This window comes from Cotesia glomerata, linkage group LG3 (assembly GCF_020080835.1).
Source record: "Cotesia glomerata isolate CgM1 linkage group LG3, MPM_Cglom_v2.3, whole genome shotgun sequence".
Classification (NCBI taxonomy): Eukaryota; Metazoa; Arthropoda; class Insecta; order Hymenoptera; family Braconidae; genus Cotesia; species Cotesia glomerata.
The window spans coordinates 19,494,806-19,517,887 of record NC_058160.1 but is presented as its reverse complement, the minus strand read 5'-3'; the positions used below and the strand labels follow the sequence as shown (position 1 = coordinate 19,517,887).

The 23,082-nt window shown below is 31.7% G+C and overlaps 2 protein-coding genes across 2 annotated transcripts; one reads left to right on the top strand and one right to left on the bottom strand.

Annotated features, from left to right (window-relative positions):
- The first annotated feature begins 3,375 nt into the window (after positions 1-3,375).
- On the top strand, positions 3,376-15,875 carry LOC123261533. Its single transcript, XM_044723183.1, has 7 exons — positions 3,376-3,453; positions 3,543-3,744; positions 13,234-14,079; positions 14,152-14,304; positions 14,419-14,724; positions 15,014-15,202; positions 15,295-15,875. The coding sequence occupies exons 2-5, from the start codon at positions 3,742-3,744 to the stop codon at positions 14,467-14,469; spliced, it is 1,053 nt and encodes a 350-aa protein (XP_044579118.1). The 5' UTR covers positions 3,376-3,453; positions 3,543-3,741; the 3' UTR covers positions 14,470-14,724; positions 15,014-15,202; positions 15,295-15,875.
- A 1,958-nt stretch (positions 15,876-17,833) lies between these two features.
- On the bottom strand, positions 17,834-19,942 carry LOC123261534 (cathepsin L). Its single transcript, XM_044723184.1, has 6 exons — positions 19,778-19,942; positions 19,194-19,331; positions 18,913-19,065; positions 18,603-18,821; positions 18,167-18,524; positions 17,834-18,095 (listed from the first exon to the last, which is right to left on the bottom strand). The coding sequence occupies exons 2-6, from the start codon at positions 19,287-19,289 to the stop codon at positions 17,887-17,889; spliced, it is 1,035 nt and encodes a 344-aa protein (XP_044579119.1). The 5' UTR covers positions 19,290-19,331; positions 19,778-19,942; the 3' UTR covers positions 17,834-17,886.
- Positions 19,943-23,082: the final 3,140 nt, after the last annotated feature.

Here is a 23,082-nt window from a genome sequence, read left to right as displayed (position 1 = left end):
TTGGAGACTCAATTATTGTTTTATTCAACGACGACTGATACTCCGATACAACTTGGCGGGCTTAGCTGCTTGGCGTCTTGTCGTCTTGAACCAGGGTGCGGCAGGGTAGTCCAATTCCAAAAATGCCCTGATAACTTCCTCTGCAGTTGCTCTTTATTCTCGATGTCCAAATTTGCACTCTATTGACTTAAACTGATCTCAACAAGGTCACTGATTCACAAGGACAAAAGGCCACTGGCTTCCAGAAGGGAAAAAGCCTCGATGTCCCTCCTGTCGGCTCTTTTATAACCCTCCAACTCCGGCTCTCGAACTTTCCTATTGTTATGCCCCGCTTTATTTTACGGGGACTGTAGTGGGGACTTTCGATTAGCACGCCCGGTGACAAGTCGAAACTACTTGTCAAAAATCGAAAGGTAAGGGAAAGCCCTGACCTACCGTGCGTTAATTAAGTGGTCGATAATGACCCCGAGAAGTTCGATTTTCCCTGTTACAGGTTGATGAAATCCAAAAAATAAGTAGCCCATAACCATCTACGGAAAATTCTGCGTCGAATGGTAGCAGTCCCATCCCGATAGCTTCAGTAGTTTTGACGTCAACTTTAGTCAAATAAACCCTATTTCGCTTATATATATTACACTCACGCATGGGCCCACGCATCTGCCCACGCATCCGCCCACGCGTTGGTAGATGGAACTAAATACTCAAAAAAAAAAAAAAAAAAAAAACCTAATACCCTTCATGCCTAAATGAAATAATTAGTAAAATTTTCCACCCACGCATCCGCCCATGCATCTGCCCACGCATCCGCCCATGCGATGGTAGATGGAACTAAATTCTCAAAAAAAAAAAAAAAAAACGTAATACCCTTCCGATAAAAAAACAAATGAATTGAAGAAAAATGCTCGTCTTTTGTTTTTATGGGCGGGAAAAATGTTTATCTAAGTTAAATAGAAATAAAATGGTGAAGGATTGATGGAATTCGAAAAATAAGTAGCCTATAACCATCTACAATTCATTCCGCGTCGAATGGTCCTAGTCCCATGTCAATATGTTCAGTAGTTTTTGCGTGATTGACGGTCTACGAAACCCACTTTCCCTATATATATATATATATATTAATAATTTATAAATTTTATAAAAAATTTTGTTCACTACAAATCGATCATGTATACGATTTGCATTACTTCTAGTTTTTACAAACTCCAATAAATAAGTAAGTCTTATATATAACCCTGTTTAAAATTTCCAATAGAATCCCATCAAAAGCGACAAAAGCCACTTAGAAACCCATAAATTTTATTGGTTTCTAAGTGGCTTTTGTCGCTTTTGATGGGATCTTATTGGAGATTTTCAACAGGGAAGTAAACAGGTAGTGAATTAGTAAATGGATTTTCATAAGCAAATAAACTTCTTTAAAAAAAAAATAGTGAATTAGTTTTTCAAGCGTCAGGTCCGTGGTTCGGTTCTCGTGCACGCCAAATTTTTTTCATTTCTATGGAAATAATCACATATAATTCTACATAATTATATGTGATTCTATACAATAATATATATTTATATCGGGCCATTTTTCATGTATATTAATATATCAGTATATACAATTATAGATAATTTTTTTTATTCCGGCTGGTAAATAAAAGTAAGAAATAGTTGTTGTTGGTGTGAAAATTAATGTAGCCTTTTATTTTTTTTTTTTGTTTAATTAAAGAATTTTTTTCAAATTTTAATTATTTTTTCAATTTTTGTAGTTGAAAAAAAATTTTATGTTTTACTCCGAGTTATGAAAGTGAAATTTCATTCGGAATTTACTCTCGAATTTTTACAATGTACAACAATGAGAGAATTTCGCAATAAAATCGTAAGGTAAAAAATTAAAATGCAGAAAATTTCAAAGTGGTGAGACTAGAATTCAGTGCTGAAGAATAAATTCAAATATTATTTCAATAACCATTATGATGATGACTATTAAAAATTCAAAATACTTCCAAATCACTCTGTCTCCAGATATTTTCCAAGCCGAAAATAGTATTAACAACGATTTGAAATAATGAATGATTAATTTTGAAAATGATGTACACTACTCTATAACGTTAAAAAAAATAATAATATAAATTAACCATTGGTGGTTTTATCAAACCATTTCGTTTAATCGAAATTTCTCCAATAGTAATAATTTACCATTATTGAAAACTTCTTTATACTATCCGAATCATTTCAACTCGTGACGGATAACAAAAATTTAAACATTATTTTATGATGTCAAATTATTTGACATAATCACAAATTTTCTAATACTAATCAAATAATTTCCAATTATAACTGGTTACAAACATTCTAGCATTATTTCATGATTACAAAATTTTTTAAATGATTCCACATTTTTAATACTAACGAAATTATTTTCAACCATAATTGGTGACAAAAATGTATAAAGTATGTTAGAATTCATAATGATTCAACATGATATAAATTTTGTAATACTAATCAAATCATATTCAATCATAACCAGTGAAAAAAATTCGAGCATTATTTCACGATTGAAAAAGATTTAGAATGATTAAAAATTTTTAATACTCACCGAATCATTTTTAATCATAACTAGTAACAAAAATTCAGAAAGTATTTTAGGATTTGCAATGATTTAACATGATTCCAAATTTTTAATACTAACCGAATCATAATCAATCATAACCAGTGATTAAATTCGATCATTTTTTCACGATTAAAAAAGATTGAGGATGATTAAAAATTTTTAATACTCACCGAATCATTTTCAATCATAACTAGAAACAAAAATTCAGAAAGTATTTTAGGATTTGCAATGATTTAACATGATTCAAAATTTTTAATACTAGCTGAATCATTTTTAATCATTACCGGTAACAAAAATTCAAGCATTATTTCAGGATTAAAAATGATTTGAAATGATTCAAAATTTCATATACTGACCTAATCATAGTCAATCATAATCGGCGAAAAAAATTCGAGCATTATTTTACGATTAAAAAGGATATAAAATGATTAAAAATTTTTAATACTGACCGAATCATTTTCAATCATAACTGGTAACTAAAATTCAGAAAGTATTTTAGGATTAGTAATGATTTCACATGATTTAAAAATTTAAATACTAGTTGAATCATTTTTAATCATAACTGGAGACAAAAATTTGAACATTATTTCAGGATTAGAAATGTTTTGAAATGATTAAAAATTTTTAATCATTTTTAATCATTTCATATACTGCCTATTTCCCATTATTCAAAATGATTCATAATGATTCATTGTGAAATTTCGAAAATGATTTACGTGATTTGAAATCATTAAAAATGATTAATTTTTTAATCATTCTTTATCATATCAAATTATTCTGTTTTATCAGGGTATCTACGATTACTTAAAATCAGTAGAAAGATGGCCAATATGCGTTGGAACTCAAATTGACAATAACAAGTAAGATTGTTTTTTGTAATAATAAATAAATTAACTGCTACGATAAGTAAGATTACAAGTAATTTTTTAATAATTACATTAAATTTTAGATTTTCAAAAGTTTGTAAGGGTGTGCTTGCTGGTGATGATTCCTATAAGAGAAATCAAGCGAATTCAAGATATAAATCTTGTAGAATTTTACGTCATCGTTTACAGAAATATTATTCAACTTCAACTGTTTTAGAAAGTACAATTACTCAAAAACGACGTTCTGCCAATCTACAAAAACGATGTAAACGTCTGAAAAGAATGGTAAGTTATTTTAATAATTGCTCTATATTAACAATTGAGTTATCAAACTCAATAAGATAAGAAAATTATTTTTAACTGTGCGCTAATGAATTTTAGGATTTATAATTAGTACAAAATCTAAAATCCGGTGATGGCTTTTTATTTTTTATATTGAAAGAACATGTACAATTAAACGATATTGTTTTTTTTCCAAACAGGGGAACCATACTACCCGGGAAAAAATGATCAGGACTGATCAGACCTGTTCATATCTGATCAGGCCTGAAATTAGACTTGAGCAGGCCTGTTCATGTATGATCAGCCCGGGAAAAAATGATCAGGACTGATCAGACCTGTTCATATCTGATCAGGCCTGAAATTAGACCTGAGCAGACCTGTTCATATCTGATCAGGCCTGAAATTAGACCTGAGCAGGCCTGTTCATGTATGATCAGGCCTGAAATTATACCTGATCAGACCTGTTCATGTCTGAAGCATTAAATACGCTCAGACCTGATCAGACCTGTTCATGCCTGCTCATGTCTGTTCATGTCTGTAGCGTTAAATACGTTCAGATCTGATCAGACCTGTTCATGCCTGCTCATGTCTGTTCATGTCTGAAGCCTTAAATACGCTCAGACCTGATCAGACCTGTCCATGTCTGATATCTAGCCAACACTGAGAGACAATTTTATTTAATAGTAATGAAATTTTATTACTATTTAATAAAACGTTTATTTGGCTAATCCCAAATAAAAATTTATTAAATATTAATTAAATTTCCTTAAATACTAATAAAAATTTTATTAAATACTAATAAATGTTTCTTAGTATGTAATGAATATTTATCTACATGTAATATAAAGAAAATTCATTAATCAACTAACTAACAAGTATTGATCAGTAATTAATTGAATAAATAATTAAGTAAAATTGAATTTTGTCGGAACTATATTTTGAAATACAAAGTCTACAACTGTTGTTATCCGAGTGGATGTTAATTTTATGCACTTAAATTTAAAAATTTCACAAATGAATCGATAAGAGTTAGACATTATTTAATAAAATGAAAACAGAAGCAGAAAACCAGACAATGTAGGGACGCATTTGTTAAAAATAAAGACTATGATTTCATAAATTCAATCGAATATTTATTTATTTTTATTATTTAAAATCTCTACATGTGATTCGTCATGAAGTAAACAAATAGGTTAGGTTAGGATGTCTTGTTAAAAATCTTAATACTATTTAGTAAAAGACTTTACTGTGAAAATATATTTGAATATATTATAATTAATTGATGAATATTAATTTTTTTTTTTTTTTTGAGATTATTTCTTTTAATGACTTAATATTCGTATTAATGACAGCAAACGAAAGCGTCGTTCGTGGTTATTTTAATAAACACATATTAGTATTTAAGAAAATTTTATTAAATACTTATGAAATTTTATTAAATACTAATATAATTTTATTTATATGAAATATAATTTTATTAATATTAACTAAATTTTTTTTCAAGTCCAAATAAACTGTTTTATTACTATTGAATAAAATTCTCTCTCAGTGTAGAACCATATGTTAATGGAGCGAAAAAAAATACATAGCCGTTCCGAATAAATCACTGTAATATATGATTAATTATTAATAATTAATAAATTAGGTATAGAACTCCGTTAACTATAAGGATAAATCATGTATAAAATTTGAATTACTTGAAGTAGCTCGAAAGATACTCTCAAGTTAAGATGAATCATTTGGTCAAGAGGTAAAGTGTCAGTCTGAAGAGCGCGAGGTGTACGGTTCGAATCCCCGTCGGCACCGATTTTTTTTTTTTTATGGACCTGATCGAGTCAGACATGAACAGATCTGATCAGACCTGAACATGCCTGGCCAGGTCTGATCAGACCCGGTCATTTTTCATACCTGATCAGACCTGAAGACTCATGCCTGTTCATGTCTGATCAGATCTGATCATTTTTTCCCGGGAGGCCTGAAATTATACCTGATCAGACCTGTTCATGCCTGTTCATGTCTGAAGCATTAAATACGCTCAGACCTGTCCATGCCTGTTCATGCCTGCTCATGTCTGTTCATGTCTGAAGCGTTAAATACGTTCAGACCTGATCAGACCTGTTCATGCCTGCTCATGTCTGTTCATGTCTGAAGCGTTAAATCCGTTCAGACCTGTTCATGCCTGCTCATGCCTGTTCATGTCTGAAGTATTAAATACGCTCAGACCTGATCAGACCTGTTCATGCCTGCTCATGTCTGTTCATGTCTGAAGCGTTAAATACGTTCAGACCTGATCAGACCTGTTCATGCCTGCTCATGTCTGTTCATGTCTGAAGCCTTAAATACGCTCAGACCTGATCAGACCTGTCCATGTCTGATATCTATAGATACTATAGATATAGCTATAGCCTACACTGAGAGACAATTTTATTTAATAGTAATGAAATTTTATTACTATTTAATAAAACGTTTATTTGGCTAATCCCAAATAAAAATTTATTAAATATTAATTAAATTTCCTTAAATACTAATAAAAATTTTATTAAATACTAATAAATGTTTCTTAGTATGTAATGAATATTTATCTACATGTAATATAAAGAAAATTCATTAATCAACTAACTAACAAGTATTGATCAGTAATTAATTGAATAAATAATTAAGTAAAATTGAATTTTGTCGGAACTATATTTTGAAATACAAAGTCTACAACTGTTGTTATCCGAGTGGATGTTAATTTTTATGCACTTAAATTTAAAAATTTCACAAATGAATCGATAAGAGTTAGACATTATTTAATAAAATGAAAACAGAAGCAGAAAACCAGACAATGTAGAGACGCATTTGTTAAAAATAAAGACTATGATTTCATAAATTCAATCGAATATTTATTTATTTTTATTATTTAAAATCTCTACATGTGATTCGTCATGAAGTAAACAAATAGGTTAGGTTAGGATGTCTTGTTAAAAAATCTTAATACTATTTATTAAAAGACTTTACTGTGAAAATATATTTGAATATATTATAATTAATTGATGAATATTAATTTTTTTTTTTTGAGATTATTTCTTTTAATGACTTAATATTCGTATTAATGACAGCAAACGAAAGCGTCGTTCGTGGTTATTTTAATAAACACATATTAGTATTTAAGAAAATTTTATTAAATACTTATGAAATTTTATTAAATACTAATATAATTTTATTAATATTAACTAAATTTTTTTTCAAGTCCAAATAAAATGTTTTATTACTATTGAATAAAATTCTCTCTCAGTGTAGAACCATATGTTAATGGAGCGAAAAAAAATACATAGCCGTTCCGAATAAATCACTCTAATATATAATTAATTATTAATAATTAATAAATTAGGTATAGAACTCCGTTAACTATAAGGATAAATCATGTATAAAATTTGAATTACTTGAAGTAACTCGAAAGATACTCTCAAGTTAAGATGAATCATCGGGTCAAGAGGTAAAGTGTCAATCTGAAGAGCGCGAGGTGTACGGTTCGAATCCCCGTCGGCACCGATTTTTTTTTTTTTTTTATGGACCTGATCGAGTCAGACATGAACAGATCTGATCAGACCTGAACATGCCTGGCCAGGTCTGATCAGACCCGGTCATTTTTCATACCTGATCAGACCTGAAGACTTATGCCTGTTCATGTCTGATCAGATCTGATCATTTTTTCCCGGGATATTTGTACTCTTCCAACGGCAATAGAGTTTATTAAAGCTTGATTCTATACAAGATACATACAAAAATTAAGAATATTTATCTCAAACAACGTTCACAAATATTCTTATTTGATCGGCACTCATTCAGGAGTTCAGTAATATTAATATTAGTTATTTCAGTCCGAAATTCATGTATAGAACATTACATAATACCAATGGAAATTACATAAAATTATATGAATGGTACTTAGGAATAATGTCTTAACCAACATTTTTGAAAAAGGTTTTTTCACACTGTATTTCTATTAAAAAATCATACCCGAGTCCGAATGTTATTTTGACTAAATTACGAAAAAAATGTTTGTTAAAAGATAATTGCTTATTACCATACATATATAATATATTTTACGTTAAATTTTCAAATGAATTTGTATATCAATAGTTCGGTTAAAGTAGTTATTACTTTCAAATAAGATTTGTACATTCATCCTACTATAGAAGTATTGAAAATTTGTACATATTTGAATTTGTACATATTTTAATTCTTGAAGATGTAGAACTTTATATATAATTTTTATTTCCATTTACTAAATTAGTTGAAATTTTTTAAGACGACCCATTTGTACTATTGTAAATAAGTGGATTAATTATTCGTGTTTGAGTTAAGTTTATTTATAATAACAGTAATACAATTAATATTAAGTAAGTAACCGACAATTCGACGTGCACGTGGCAATAGCTAGTAAGGCCCCTTGATAGACTGTACTATATATATACTAGACGACGGGTAGAGTGCAAGCATGTGCACAGTGCACACTTACGACAGCGTAGGCATTGCTAAATATTCAACACCCCCTCTCAATGTCTACGTGAAGTGGCTTTTATCAGCCCCAGGTTCTCGCAATTACGAGAATGCTTGATGGCTTTCAGTGGCTTCGTAAAGATGTCGGCCAACATCTCGTCGCTGGGTACATGCTCCAATCGCAGGGTACCGTCTAATAACTTTTCCCTGATAAAGTGGTGACGAATGTCTATATGTTTCGTCCTTGAGTGATGGGTCGGGTTCTCTGCTATCGCTATAGCGCTCTTACTATCACTGAAGATAGTGCCATTCGTCGCTCCACGGGCTCCCAGTTCCTCCAGGAATCTGTTTAGGAATATGGACTCCTTGGCCGCTTCAGTTAGCGCCATGTATTCCGCTTCAGCCGTCGACAAAGCAACCGTTTTTTGCTTTCTGGCCTGCCAGCTGATTGCACCTCCGCCCAATAAAAATACATATCCTGTGTAGGATCGTCAATCTGTGGTGCTACCAGCCCAGTTGGAATCTGCGTAGCCTTCCAATTTATCTATTGGTCGTTGAAAATGTAAGGAATATCCTGAAGTTCCTTTGAGGTATCTTAATACCTTCTTCGCCGCTCCCCAATGATGATCGCTTGGTTTATCATTGAACTGAGCCAACACACTCACAGTGTGCGCGATGTCCGGTCTTGTGCCGACCGCTAGGTACATCAATGACCCAACCAATTCTCGATAAGGATATTTCTTGGTCGTTTTTCCTGGGTTCGTATTCCCTTCCAGTTTCGCTTCTGGGCTTGCTGGTGTATCTGTAGCATTACAGCTGTCCATCTGGAATTTACATAGTATTTCATGGATATATCTCTTCTGACACAGCTTTATTCCATCCTTTTGATCTATCTCTATGCCTAGACAATGTCTGGCTTCGCCGAGATCTGTTAATTTTAACTCTTTATTTAATTTATTCTTCACGATGTTTAATAAGTCGTCGTTGTTAGTTATTGCTAGCATTTCATCAACGTAAACAGCGATTATGACTATGCTTCCTTGATGAATCATCTTGAAAACGCATGGGTCCGACGTTAGTGGTTGGAATCCCATTTTCTTCAATATACCTTGTAGATGGTTATACCACCTTTTGCCTGACTGTTTTAGTCCATATATCGCTTTTCTCAACCTGCATACTTGGTTTTCTTGCCTCAATGCCTCTTGCATTTTTAATGCTGCTTTTTGCATTTCTGAATCACGTCTTTCACTGCGTACAATTTCATTCACGGCTTGAACTAGGAATTCTGGTAATTCCATGTACAGTTCCTCTTCGACGTCGCTATTTAGGTATGCTGTTTTTACGTCCCATTGTTGGACTTTTGCTTCCAATTCGACGGCTATCGCCATCAATAATCTGACGGATTCTAGTCTGGCAACCGGCGCAAACGTGTCGTGGTAATCAAATCCTGGTCGTTGCGTAAAACCTCTCGCAACTATGCGTGCTTTTCTTCGTTCAACGTTACCGTCCGCATCTAACTTGTTTTTCAGCACTGTTCTTGTTCCAATGACGTTTTTGTCCGCTGGTCTGGGCACGATTTCCCAGGTTCCATGCTCTAAATGTGATTTAATTTCCTCAGTGATTGCTTTCATCCACTGGTCAGCATCTGCTCCGTTTAAAGCGTCGTTTATTTGGACATCCGTATTAAGTGCCATCTGCTCGACGATATTTATCATCTCATCATCGCTCTCCTCCTGGCTGTCTGAGCTTTTCGGCCCTCTAGGTCTCTTTTCTACCTGTATTAATGACGAGTCCAGTGGTCTCTTCTGACCTCGGGTAATGTCATCGTCGAATACGTTGTCTTCGATGTCATCGTCTCTCGGTTGTTGTGGTCCGACGGTGGATGAACTATCAGTCCAGAATACTTTCTGCGGTCTACCACGACTCCCTGATCTTGCTAGTCTGGGTCTTCCTGGCAGTCTTTTGGGTATTATGATCGCTGCGTCTGCCTCCTCTTCTATTTCCCCCTCTTCGTCGTTTTTCTCCTCGCCGAATGGGGTCAAATCAACCTCCACATAGGTCTCGACCTCAGGTGCTTTTTGCGTTACCTTTGTATGTGGTTTTTCAGGAACTTGGTCCTTCTCTGGTCCTTTTAGTGGGTCCACGTAGTCCTTCGCTGGCTCTAAATTTTCGTCGAAACGTACGTCGCGGGTTATCGACACCTTTTCACTGTCCAGACGTACCCTGTACACCTTCGATTGTTGGTCGTAGCCGACCAAACGCCCTGCGCTGGCTTTTGGGTCCAATTTGCCGCGTCCCACGCTCTTGTCTAGAACGTATGCCCTCGCGCCGAACACTCTCAGGTGTTTTAAGTCTGGTCTTTTGCCATACCAAACTTCGTATGGTGTGTTTCCGCCGATACACCTATTTGGGCAGCGATTTCTTAAATAATTGGCTGTGGCCACTGCTTCTGCCCAATATGATTGAGGTAGTCCTGCCTCAATTAACATGCACCTGGCTGTGTCCAGTAGCGTTCTATTTTTTCTCTCCGCTACTCCATTTTGCTGGGGCGTATACGGCGCTGACAATCTCCTCTGGATCCCTTCACGTTTCAAATACTCATTGAACTCGTTATTACAGTATTCACGACCATTGTCTGTCTGTAAAAATTTTATCCTTCGGCCAGTAAAAGTTTCAACTATATTTTTATATTCTTTAAATTTGTCTAATACCTCACCTTTTGTTTTTAGGAAGTAGACCTCGCACCACGTGCTGTGGTCGTCGGCAAACGTCACCTTGTACCTGGCTCCTCCGTTTGAATTCACCCTCATGGGCCCGCAGACATCTGAATGTACAATTTCTAATGCCGATTTGCTCCTGTCGACTCTCTCCGTGTATGGTCTAGCTGACAGCTTCCCGCGGCAGCAAACGTCGCATACGTCGATTTTTCCTTTTCGTGATAAATAAATTCCGGTCGCTAGTTGCTCTTCGAACAATTTTCTTACTCCGTTTTGGTCTATATGACCCAATCTCCTGTGCCAGAGATTTAGTGGACTCCCAGCTGCTTCGTCGGACTTCGACGGTTTTACTGAGGTCTCTTTACCTGTTCGGGTAACGACTTGGACTTGTTCGCTTGTACTTTCTCGAATAAAGTAGAGATCTCCAATTTGATCCGCAACTAGGATTGTTTTACCTTTGGAATCTTTTATCGTCGCCGTTTTGTCGTCAAAAATTACTTTATTACCTTTATCTGTGATTTTTGATACCGACACTAAATTTTTTCGTAGACTAGGCACATATAGTGTATCGTGAAAATTTGCTGACTCACGCATTCCACCGCTAATGGCTATTTTAGCCACGCCCTTAATTTTTGCTGTCGTTGAAGCGTCCGTCGCTAACTTCAATATTGAATCGCATGCCATTTTATCTATTAATAAATTCTCGTCGCCACACATATGCGTTGTACACCCGCTGTCCAGGCACCACTTCAACTTCGGTTGACCTTGAACTTTGTTAGCTGCCTCTCTGGTTTGTGCTTGCACATAAAAATCTTCGTTTGTGCTCACTGACGCTCGTGATGATTTTCCGCCGCCCTTTGTACGGCAATTTTTAGCAAAATGGCCGTATTTACCACACTTGTAACATTTTCCGTGATTTTTATATTTACTATCACTCGTGCGTTGTGTGTTCACATGTGACCTTGAGCTCGCTGCAAATGCTTTGTCGTCAAATTCTTGTGAGTCATTAGCTCTGGCTAAACTTTCATTAAGAATCTTAATCTTTAAATCCTCCGGCTTTGGTAATGTGTCTCGACTTTCGATGACGCATCGGAAATTCTCAAAACTTGGCGGTAGCCCATGTAACATCATCGTTGTTAACAATTCTTCGTTGATTTCGATGTCCATGGCAGCTAATTTATCCACTACGTCGAAGAAGTCGTCTAGGTACTGTCGTACATCTCCTCCTTCGTTTAACTTCCGCATGAACAGCGACTTTAACAGCGTCGCCTTCCTCGCCGGGCCTTTTGATGCGTAGATCTGCTCCAGCTTTTGCCAAAGTTCGTTCGCCGTTTTACAATTTTTAATAGTTTTTAATTCTGACGGTGCCATTGCTAAAATAACACTTGCTCTGGCCGATTGATCTGCTTCAATCCACTTTGCGACTTCATTTTCATTACCACTCACTTCGTCTGGTTTCACGACACTTCCATTTGCATATTGCCACAATTTCTTCTGGATTAACAAGGCTTCAATTTGAATCCTCCACGTATCGTAATTGTCCTTCGATAACGCCTGTATGTTAGCGTTCGTATTCGCCATAGTTATATCGCGCGGCACGATGCACAAAACTGATTTTTATAATCAACGACGTAATACACTTTTTAACTTCACACAAAATTAATCTCACAGCTTCCAGAACGTTCTGGGCCCATAACCTATTGTAAATAAGTGGATTAATTATTCGTGTTTGAGTTAAGTTTATTTATAATAACAGTAATACAATTAATATTAAGTAAGTAACCGACAATTCGACGTGCACGTGGCAATAGCTAGTAAGGCCCCTTGATAGACTGTACTATATATATACTAGACGACGGGTAGAGTGCAAGCATGTGCACAGTGCACACTTACGACAGCGTAGGCATTGCTAAATATTCAACAGTACTTTTTGAATAAAATAGAATTTAAGTTAAACACTAATTTTTCCATTTTATACGTATTGATTAAATGTCATAGTAAGTTACTTGTGTAGATTACGTACTTTTACATTATAATTAGTTAAGATGAGAAATTGTGTAATTTTGTAATTGATATATTTCTATGGAAAAATTCGTTTATATCTTCTTAATATAAATATTAAGTAAATGATATGTAAACCTCAAATGATGAATAATTTTGCACTACAATCGAGGTTCATCTGTTATGCAGTTGCAACTATTTGATGAATCCTGTAATGTGGCAAATTTTATTTATATATTTATTTAAAATAAACGTATATGATTTTTAATTTAACATCATTTGTTTGCAGAAAATGAAACTGAGGGAAAAGGTATATCAAATTAAAGCTAAATGTTCTAAGAAGTCAGAAGCTGCAATAAAAAAAGCTATAATGAAATTACCGAAAGGATTTCAAAACGTTGTAAATTCATGCTTTGAAGCTGCGAATAAGAAAAATTGTAAAGGTCGGCGTTATACACTGGAATGGATATACGAGTGTATTTTGATACATATAAAAAGCCGAAGGGCTTATCAATTCTTACGTACTAGAAATATTTTACCTTTACCATGTATTGAGACACTAAATAAATTTATAAGGCGAATAAGCAGCTCAGCTTATGGGTTTCAGCCAGCTACTTTTCAAGGCTTACAGCAAAGGTGTGAGACAATGGATAAAGGACAAAAGCGAGGAGTACTTCTAGTTGATGAAATGAAATTGAGTGAGGGTGTTTATTTCGATTCTCAAGCTATGAAATTTAATGGATTTGTAGACTTGGGAAATCACACTCCGGAGGACTTGAAAAATAAAACTGCAGATCACGCATTAGTTTTTAAGTTTGTGCCTTTCCAAGGTCGATGGGTTCAAGCTCTGGATTGCTTCCTTTCCAAAAGTGCTTGTAAAAGCGAACCTCTGCACAAACTTATTCTAGAATGTATAATTTTAATGGAAAACAGCGGAATTTGTATAGACGCTGTTGTAATGGATGGTGCATCATGGAATCGGGGGGTGTGGAAAATTTTCGGAGTTGATGAAAATAACATCAGTTGTGAACATCCTTACGACAGTTCACGACGTTTATGGATGATTTCCGATTTTCACCACTTATTAAAATGTTTTAGAACATCCACTTTAGATGAGAAGCTACCCGAGTTCATGATAAGATTGAAATATACATTTATTTATTAAAATTATGAATAATGTCATAAATTTTAATTATTAATTATTCAGACACCTCACGGAATCGTGAAAAAAAAACATTGGGAAGCTCTTCTAGAGGTAGAAAACTATCATCAACCAATTATGAAAATTGCGTATAAATTAACGCCTGCACATTTGAAACCGAAAGGCTTTCAAGTAATGAATGTACTTTTGGCCACTGAAGTATGTATAGTTGACTTTTGTTCTTTTGATAAAATAAGGCAATGAATATTCAGTTAATTTTATAATTGTATTATCGTTTGCTCTGTAATGATTTTTTTATCAATATAATTTTAGATTTTTAGTCATAATGTATCTGTTGCCATGGCTATACCAACCAATATGTGATAAATTGAAAGACTCAACTCCGATACAGAAATTTATAGATCTTGTTTTTAATGTGATTGAAGCTATGTCTTCTCGTATACCTAGAGATGCTTTGTATGCAGAAGGGAATTGTCGTAAAAAGCAAGTAAGTATAGTTATTAGGTGAAACACAATAATTGAAGATTTAAACATTGTAGGTTTCATTGAAAAATTGAAACTTGAGAAAGTTATATAACTCAACTGCCATAAAAATTTGTTCAATACAAAAACTGTCAGGTACTCAATGCCAAACGATTATTTTATATTTGTGGCTTCATAAAATAATTTTTTTTTTGTAAATTTCTTCGGTGGAGAGTATTATTAAAAAAAAATTTTAAGTATTTTTTTTTGGTGTGGTTGAATTTGTGGTCTCCTTGCAAATAATTTATTTATTTTATTGTTTGCATGTAATATTGGCAATAAGTACTTATAGAGATTAATAAATTTGTGCAATTAATCGTTGATTATCTGATTAAAAGCGTAAAATCATAAATACGCAAAAGAGTAAAATTATAAATTTTTACAGGCAATTTTGGAATTTCTGCAATTTTTTGAAAGTTGGGAAAATCTTGAAAAGAAAATACCAGTGTCAAAAAGTACTTCAATTGGTTTGAAAGTAACGTTACGAACTACACTTGAAATATTGGACATGCTTAAAAACGAATGTGGATACAAATATTTAATGACAGCTACGTTATCACAGGATCCTTTAGAGGTACGTAATAATAGACAATTAAACATAATATAACTATTACTGACGGTATTTGTCATGTTTATTACATAAATTATTAATCTTTCATTTTATAGATTTTTTTCTGTAATGCGAAATTCGTGTGGAGGGAATGATCACCCTGATCCAAAAATGTTTGCTCAAGTTTATCGATTTTGGCATCTACGTTTTCACTTATTCGTCCTCCGAAAGGGTGTAATGTTTCTGGCGACAATCTTTTGAAAAATTTAATGAAACCTGATGAAGTTTTAAGTTCTTCGAATCATGACCGAGAATCATGGCTTCAAAAAATGGATGCCATTCTAGAAGGTACTGAACCGCAAGTTGAAGATTCTTCAATAGATGAGGACCACGATTATAATGAGGTTGTAACCAGTGATGTTGTGCAATCATATATTGCTGGTTACCTAACTCGCAAAATGCAAAAAATTGTAAAATGTTCAGATTGCTTAATAACTTTACGTATGAATGCAGTAGATGGTCAACGGTTACAAAGAAATGACGTAATCAATAAAATGAATTTATTTGGTGGACTTATGTATGCTAGCTATGAGTTGTTTGAATTGACCAAGCAATAGGAAAAATGTGTTTTAAGAGCTGTAAACAAAGCTTTAACAAATGTTGAAACCATAAGTCAAATATCTCACGAACTTAAAAAGGAAACTCTTATAAAAGTTGGGTGCTTTCAGCATGAAAGAGAACTAACTGTTAAAATAATCGATATTTATATTGTGATGCGGGCTCATTTTTTAGCTAAATCAGAAAATAAACGTTATGACGCAGCTAAAACTAAAACAAAAATGAACCGAAAAAACGCCAAATTACATTCTTAAACGTACTGCTATTTATGTAAAAAAAAATTTATGTTATATCGTTAAAAATATAAATTTTTATTCCTTTATTTATATTTTAATATATTGTACCATTAAAAAATTAAAAATAAATATTTATTGATTGCCTCTTAGACCCGTGTTGGTGACTTCTACATTTAGATAATAATTGTGAAACCTCTATAACCTTTTTTCAGCATGCGATTGCCTAAATAATTGAGAGTTTGCTTTACAAATAATTAGAGTACTTAAAAATGCTTTATAATTTTATTCCATATTCATGTTTGTCTGTATATTATAATAATTTTAAAAAATGCGCTGTAACAAACCGGAAATTTTTCTGTCCTTTTTTAATATAGTATCCTACTTTAATAATTTGTGGCGCTCCTTTTAAAATTCTTTCGGTTGCTACTCTAGCGCCACCTTAATTTGTTCCCTTTCAACGGACACTTTTTAATACACTGAGATGGTCCTCCTTACTTCTACCCTCCATATTTTCAGTGTAGGAAATTAAAATAATTTGGAAATTTTATAATATAAGGTAAAAGCCCCAATAGATGATCATGTACCAGTATATGATCACTCCATGTATTTGTATACCTATACTTGTGAATATAGATATACAGATACATGGAGTGATCATATACTGGTACGTGATCATCTATTGGGGCTTTTACCTTACATATTAAAATAAAATTTTTATAAAAATATTTTGAAATTCATAAAAATTTTAAGAATAGACCATAATAAATTTATTTTGATAAATTTAATTTTTCTAATTACGTTTCAAATAAATTTTTTAATCAAATAAAATAAAGTAATCGAAAAAGAACATGACTACTTACTACTGTGATATTACCCGATTTTTTAATTTTTTAAAAAATAAAATTTCTGAAAATACATCACTTAGAGCATACCCTTAAAATAGCTTTTTAAAAAACAACAACAAAACAAATAAGTATCAAAATGAGAGCCTATCCCCAAAAATTGGAATTTATAAAATTATTTCAGAAATAAATCAGTTAAATTTATATTTTTTTAAGAATTGAGAGTTTTTTCAAGTTTTCTCACATCAACTCAATTTTTTATTTACTGTTATATGTTTTTTCAATAATTATTAATGAATCCAGACCGTGGACTAAATATTGTTTACACGAATTATTATCTATTTGTATATAGATGAACTTTTTTAATCTATATGGTAACAGAAAAAATTATTTCTTCAACTTTAAAAAATATTTATTTTTATACCTAGTTTGATAACAGGCTTTTCAATTTTTATTAATTATAAAATATAACGCCTTTGATATAAAAATTTATTTCATCATTAAGTATACTTTTAAATAATTAAACAAACCAAGAAAATATTTATTTTATTGTTTTAATTTTAAATATCCAACCAAATGAAGAAAACACATGTATCCTTCATAAATTATATATTTTGTTTAAAAAATCTTTTTTTACGAAAATGAGCAGTACAAAAAACTTTAATTAGTAACAAAAAACAAACCTTATTACAATTATCATGAAAAATATATCAAAAGAACTTAATAAATGCTTTTTAAATTATGCAATCAATTTTAAAGATTATACCAAGAATTTATCACTTGCATAAGAAAGATGAACATTGTTTCCTCAAAGTTTACGCAATAATAATAATATTCAACAATTTTTTATGTGAAATAAAAATGCAATTTTTATTTTACTTGTCATGGATTTTTACGAACGTTGTTTTTAAATTTAATTATTGGATACAAATATAAAATTATTTCTAATTATCTTTATGTCAAATCAAGAAATCATTATCGAATTCATTAAAAAAAAAAAAAAAAATTTACATTAAACAAGGGGGTAGCTTGCTGACGATGCAATTCCACATTGGTTGTTCTTATTACGAGACATCTTAATGTATCCTTTTTCTCCCCATACTTCTGCCCAACTGTTCTTCACTAACCAGTAATCCGTTCCGTTTTCATCAGTACCGTAACCGACAACTAGAACTCCGTGATCTAATTCTTCACTAGAACATTCCTCTTCATCGTAAACACCTGAAAGAGATATACATTATTAGTGGATAACGATATAATACAATTGAAATTACATTAACTATCATTATTACCTTCAGAATAAAATTGGAAAGATCGACGAGAAGCATCAATAGCTACAGAAACAGGACCAATAGTAGCAACTGCTTTTTTTAAACTTTCTTCATCACCTTGAGGGATATCAACGTATCCAACATCTTCAGCACCAGTGTTTCGAGGATTATAACGACACTTATCGTCTTCTGCTTCATAAGGATACGTTTTCTCAGTGTCAATACCTTTGTTATCTTTGATGTATTGGAACGCTTGATCCATTAAACCACCGTTGCAACCATTGTTACCATATTTTCCAGAACAATCAACTAAATTTTGTTCACTCAATGAAGTAAGAACACCAGTCTTTCTGAAATGTTGTCCTTCCAAAGCACCTGTCTGTAAAAAACATAATAAATAATGATAATAATAGTAATGATAATTTTTTATTGTAATAAGAATGAAATTATGCCTTACTGTAGAGAAAGCCCAACAAGAACCACATTGGCCTTGATCTTTTACTGGTGTAACGGCTCCTTTCTGTCTCCAATCAACGGATTTTGGAAGCTCAACATGTTCTGGTGGAATGAATGTAGCTCCACGGGTAAGACCTTCACTTCGTTGTAAAGAAGATCTTAAATTTCTATCAATTGTTTTGTTGAATCCATTCATCATTCTAATAAAATCATGATGAAGCTGATTTATGAAAAAATGAAAAATAAATTTAATTATTTTTACATTAATTTTTAAATATTCAATAATTCTATCAAATATCTTTGATAAATACCATATCTCCAAATTTGTTAATAGCAAGTTTGTATGAGACTAAACCCTTTTCATATTTGGCATTATGTTGAGCAATCTTATGTTTATTGTCCATGTAAATTTTCATCCTGAAACCTTCTTCAACATCATTTTCGTATTGTTTCTTATGTTGGATCTAAAATAAATGGAAAAATAAATTTAAAAAAATTTATAAAGCTAATTTCTATAAAAAAATTATAACGATGAATATAATAATAATAATAATAATAATAATATTCTTTAAAAAAAACTATAATACTATACCTTGAAAGTATTCCACTCTTCCTTTACAAGATCATAAACTGAAATGGCTTGAATGGTACCAATCAGTACCATGGATATGAGTAATAAAATTTTCATGGCTAAGTATTTTGCAAAAAATTAATTATAAACAAACTAAATCTGAAATTAAAAGAAAAAAAAAACAAATTAGTGATTTGGTTTGAATGATGTAATATCATCATAATTTACAGTTACTACCAATAGAAATTATGAAACATCGTAATGGTCTAAGTTTCTTTGTTGTTATGCGAATGACGCATTTAACTTTAGATTTAATAAATATATCAAGAAATTGTTTTTTTTCAGTTTTTAAAAATTTTTTATCATACTTAATCAATAATAATAAATAACAGTACACCAAGTGATAATAAATTAATTATAAAACCAATTAAAGTTTATTTATAAATCAATAATGAAAAAAACAAGACACTTTACTGATTAATTCGAAGATCTAACTAAATATTTTTATGAAATAAATTTACTTAAAAAAAAATAAGTACTAATTTTTTATATTGAAAAGTTTGTTATAAAAAATTATCGTCAAAAAAATTATCAGTGCAATTTACCTCAATAATAAAAATGGAAGTATTTAAAATCCCAAATGAATCACCCACAACAATCAGACCTGATCAGACCACTATATACTGAGAGCATCACGACTACTGACGCTTTATTTATATGACTTGTAGTGGTGACTAAGTACTGATATACTTGTCTACTTCGTAGTTACTGCATTCGAGCTATATTGTTATAAGTATATACTATAGCTTAAGTGAAGTATAGGGTGACCTGAACCAGAGAATAAAGAATAAAGAGTACAGAGTAAATGTGAGATGTTTGCCTCGACGGGCTAAATAGTAAACTCGAATAAACCTTATCTATTTTAACAAAATCTCAACCACATATTTATACACAACCAATAAAAAATACTTCCTGGAACTCTATCTACAGAAAATTAATCACAGCACCGTTTTTGTTATATACATTTACCAAGCTTTTTACTTATAAGTACTCTGTAAAAACAACAATTTCATATCGGTGTGCATTGTCCGCTATCATATCACGTGGATATTATGTTTCATTGGCAAATGACTACTCATCGTTAGATGCTTATTAATTGCTCATGTGACTTATAATCAACATATGTTATCGTCTGTAACCCATATTTCATATCATTAATAAAGTCTTACTAAATTGTAATTTTTATATTTATTAATAAATTAAAATTAAGCAATATCAAAATGAAAATCATTCCGAGGTTTATTATTTTTATTTCGACTCCAACACAAACGTTTTAATCGATAAAGAATTGATACTACGTATTGACGCATAGCATTTGATTTATTTTTGTTTTGTGTTTATTATCTGTTAGGAAAGTTCTAAACTACGATGTTTTTATGAAACCAATTTTTATATCGTAGATAAATATAACAGTAAAATGATTTTATTTTTCCAACTTTACGAACGGGATTAAAAATATCTACCGTTAAGAAATTTATGATTTAATGATAAGATGAGATTGAGGATTGTTCTACTGACTTCCCTTATTTGCTTTAAGAAAGTGGATAAGGTTTTGATAATACGAAAAACCCACAGTAAAATTTATTCTGTGAAATCTAAATATTTACAAAAAACATTTTTTCCTATTTTATTTTTAGAAAATTGAAATGGAACTAAGTCGTCAATAATTATCAACGATATTTCAGAAACTAAATAATCATTTTTGTTTTAAAAATATGAAAAAAACAATGTTTGAATGCTTTTAAGGAGAATGCTATTTAAAACAGAAATTATACGAATCTTATTGATTAATAAAAATTGATAAATGTATCTCACAAGGAAATTTCGACTTATATTTGAACCTATATTAAGTACAGTGTAACTTGAGTTACTCTTGATCTCTTCATTTTTCGTATGTTGATAAATTTTTTCGGTTCTCTTAAACAAATAAATTATAAAAATAATATATCAAATAAATGTATACGCGTTTTTATTTTCTAAGTCTTCACACGGATAGTGCTAAGTATTTTATTTCTTTAATTTGTTTTCAGTAAACATTTAGTTGTTCAAAAACCGCGAAACTGTCGAATATGTGATATTTTCAGTTTTGTGAGAAATAGATTATTCTTATCAAAGTAGTGTGAATTTTCATTAAATATTTATTTCTTCAAGCTACCGGAAAAGTCGAAAAGTTGACCATGCCACATTGACTTTGCTGATACACGTGCAAAATTGCAGAATTAAATGCTAGTTTAATTATGCTAGACATAATTTGAAAGTTATTAAAATGTTATTGTCACGTTAGTTCAAGGACGTATCTCTATTTATATGTACGTAAAAAAGTCCTGATAAATCCACGTCGCGTAAATGTAAGGCCCTTAAGGTAGTTATCATGGTATAATATTGTCAAAAAATTAGAGATTATACGCACCGCAAAAGTATATGAGCTTGTAGCTACATAAGTAAGTAATCCATCATTTTTACGCAAGACTGTACCCGTGGAGACACAACCCACACAATCGCTTCTGCCCGACTCCGTAGATATATACTATTTCATAAATTGTTGAACTTTAATCCGTTATTTATAAATAATTAGACGGTTAAAAATTTTTTTTCATTTTTTTTAAACTCACAACAAATACATTAAAAGACTGTTAACCACGACAACTATTTTAAATCCACGTTGCGTGAATGTAAAGGGCCTTATATTCACGCGCGGTGTGGATTTATCAGGATTTTCTTACGTATAAATACACACTTCTTTAGTTCAAACTATCAAAATTTTTGATAAAAAAGAAGAAAATGAATTTTATATCGGTTTCCGTATAAGAATCGTTTAATAACTAAAAACATGAAATTATACAGATATATGTCGTATTTTTATTATGTTACTTCATTGTAATTCGTATACAATGACCAAATAAGAAAACAAAGTTGAAAAGCGTCGAAAAGATACGGGCCAGGGTGTTAGATGCGGAAATATTATATAGAGTGTGAAAAAGAAAGATTAAAAAAATGAAACTGTTTGATTATAAAGAGACAGAATTTTTTAAAATACAATGAAGTGTGGAGGCTTCATCCGACAAAATACTAAAGTTTTTAGAAATATGAAAAGAAACCCAGTAGGGAATATGCATAGCTGTGGCTTGTGAACAAATTTTCTGGTTTGACTTGATGTACTCATGTATGGCTATATCAAAATTTTTGATACGTGCATATATGGCCTGACATAAATATTATCTAGACCAAGACATATCGTCATATAAAAAAAATTATTTATGCACATATCAAACCATATCAAAAAATTTTTTCATGAGTAATAATGACATTGAGAGGGGAACGGGTGTAATAGATGATATATATACGTAATCTTATAACGCAGTGAAAAATAAAATAAAGGAATTTAAAGGATTTTAAGAAAAAGATATGTATGTCCATAACTTTTAAAAAAGAAGCGAATTAAATTCTAACTATCATATAGGGTATGCAATGAATCAACAGACTCGATAGAGTCTGGCGCCAAGTTCCGTTCTCAAGCCAGACTACCGAGTGTGTATATACCGTAAGCAGAACGGTTTTTTGAGGTTACAAATTTTTTTTCAAATTTATTTTGATTTTTTGTTTATATGACATTTTATAATAGTAGTTCATGCTTTTTATTACGCGTATTACTTGATTATTATCAATTATCTTTATAATTTCTATTTAAAATTATTAAAAATATCAGCACAAACTATAGCGACCCAGATTTTTAGACTTGAACTTTTTTCTTATGTAAAAAGCGGACGCCCAGAGACTAAATAATATAAGGATGCATGCTAATCTTATAATAGATGGGAAACTACAGTGAAAAAAAGATATTTGACAGCTT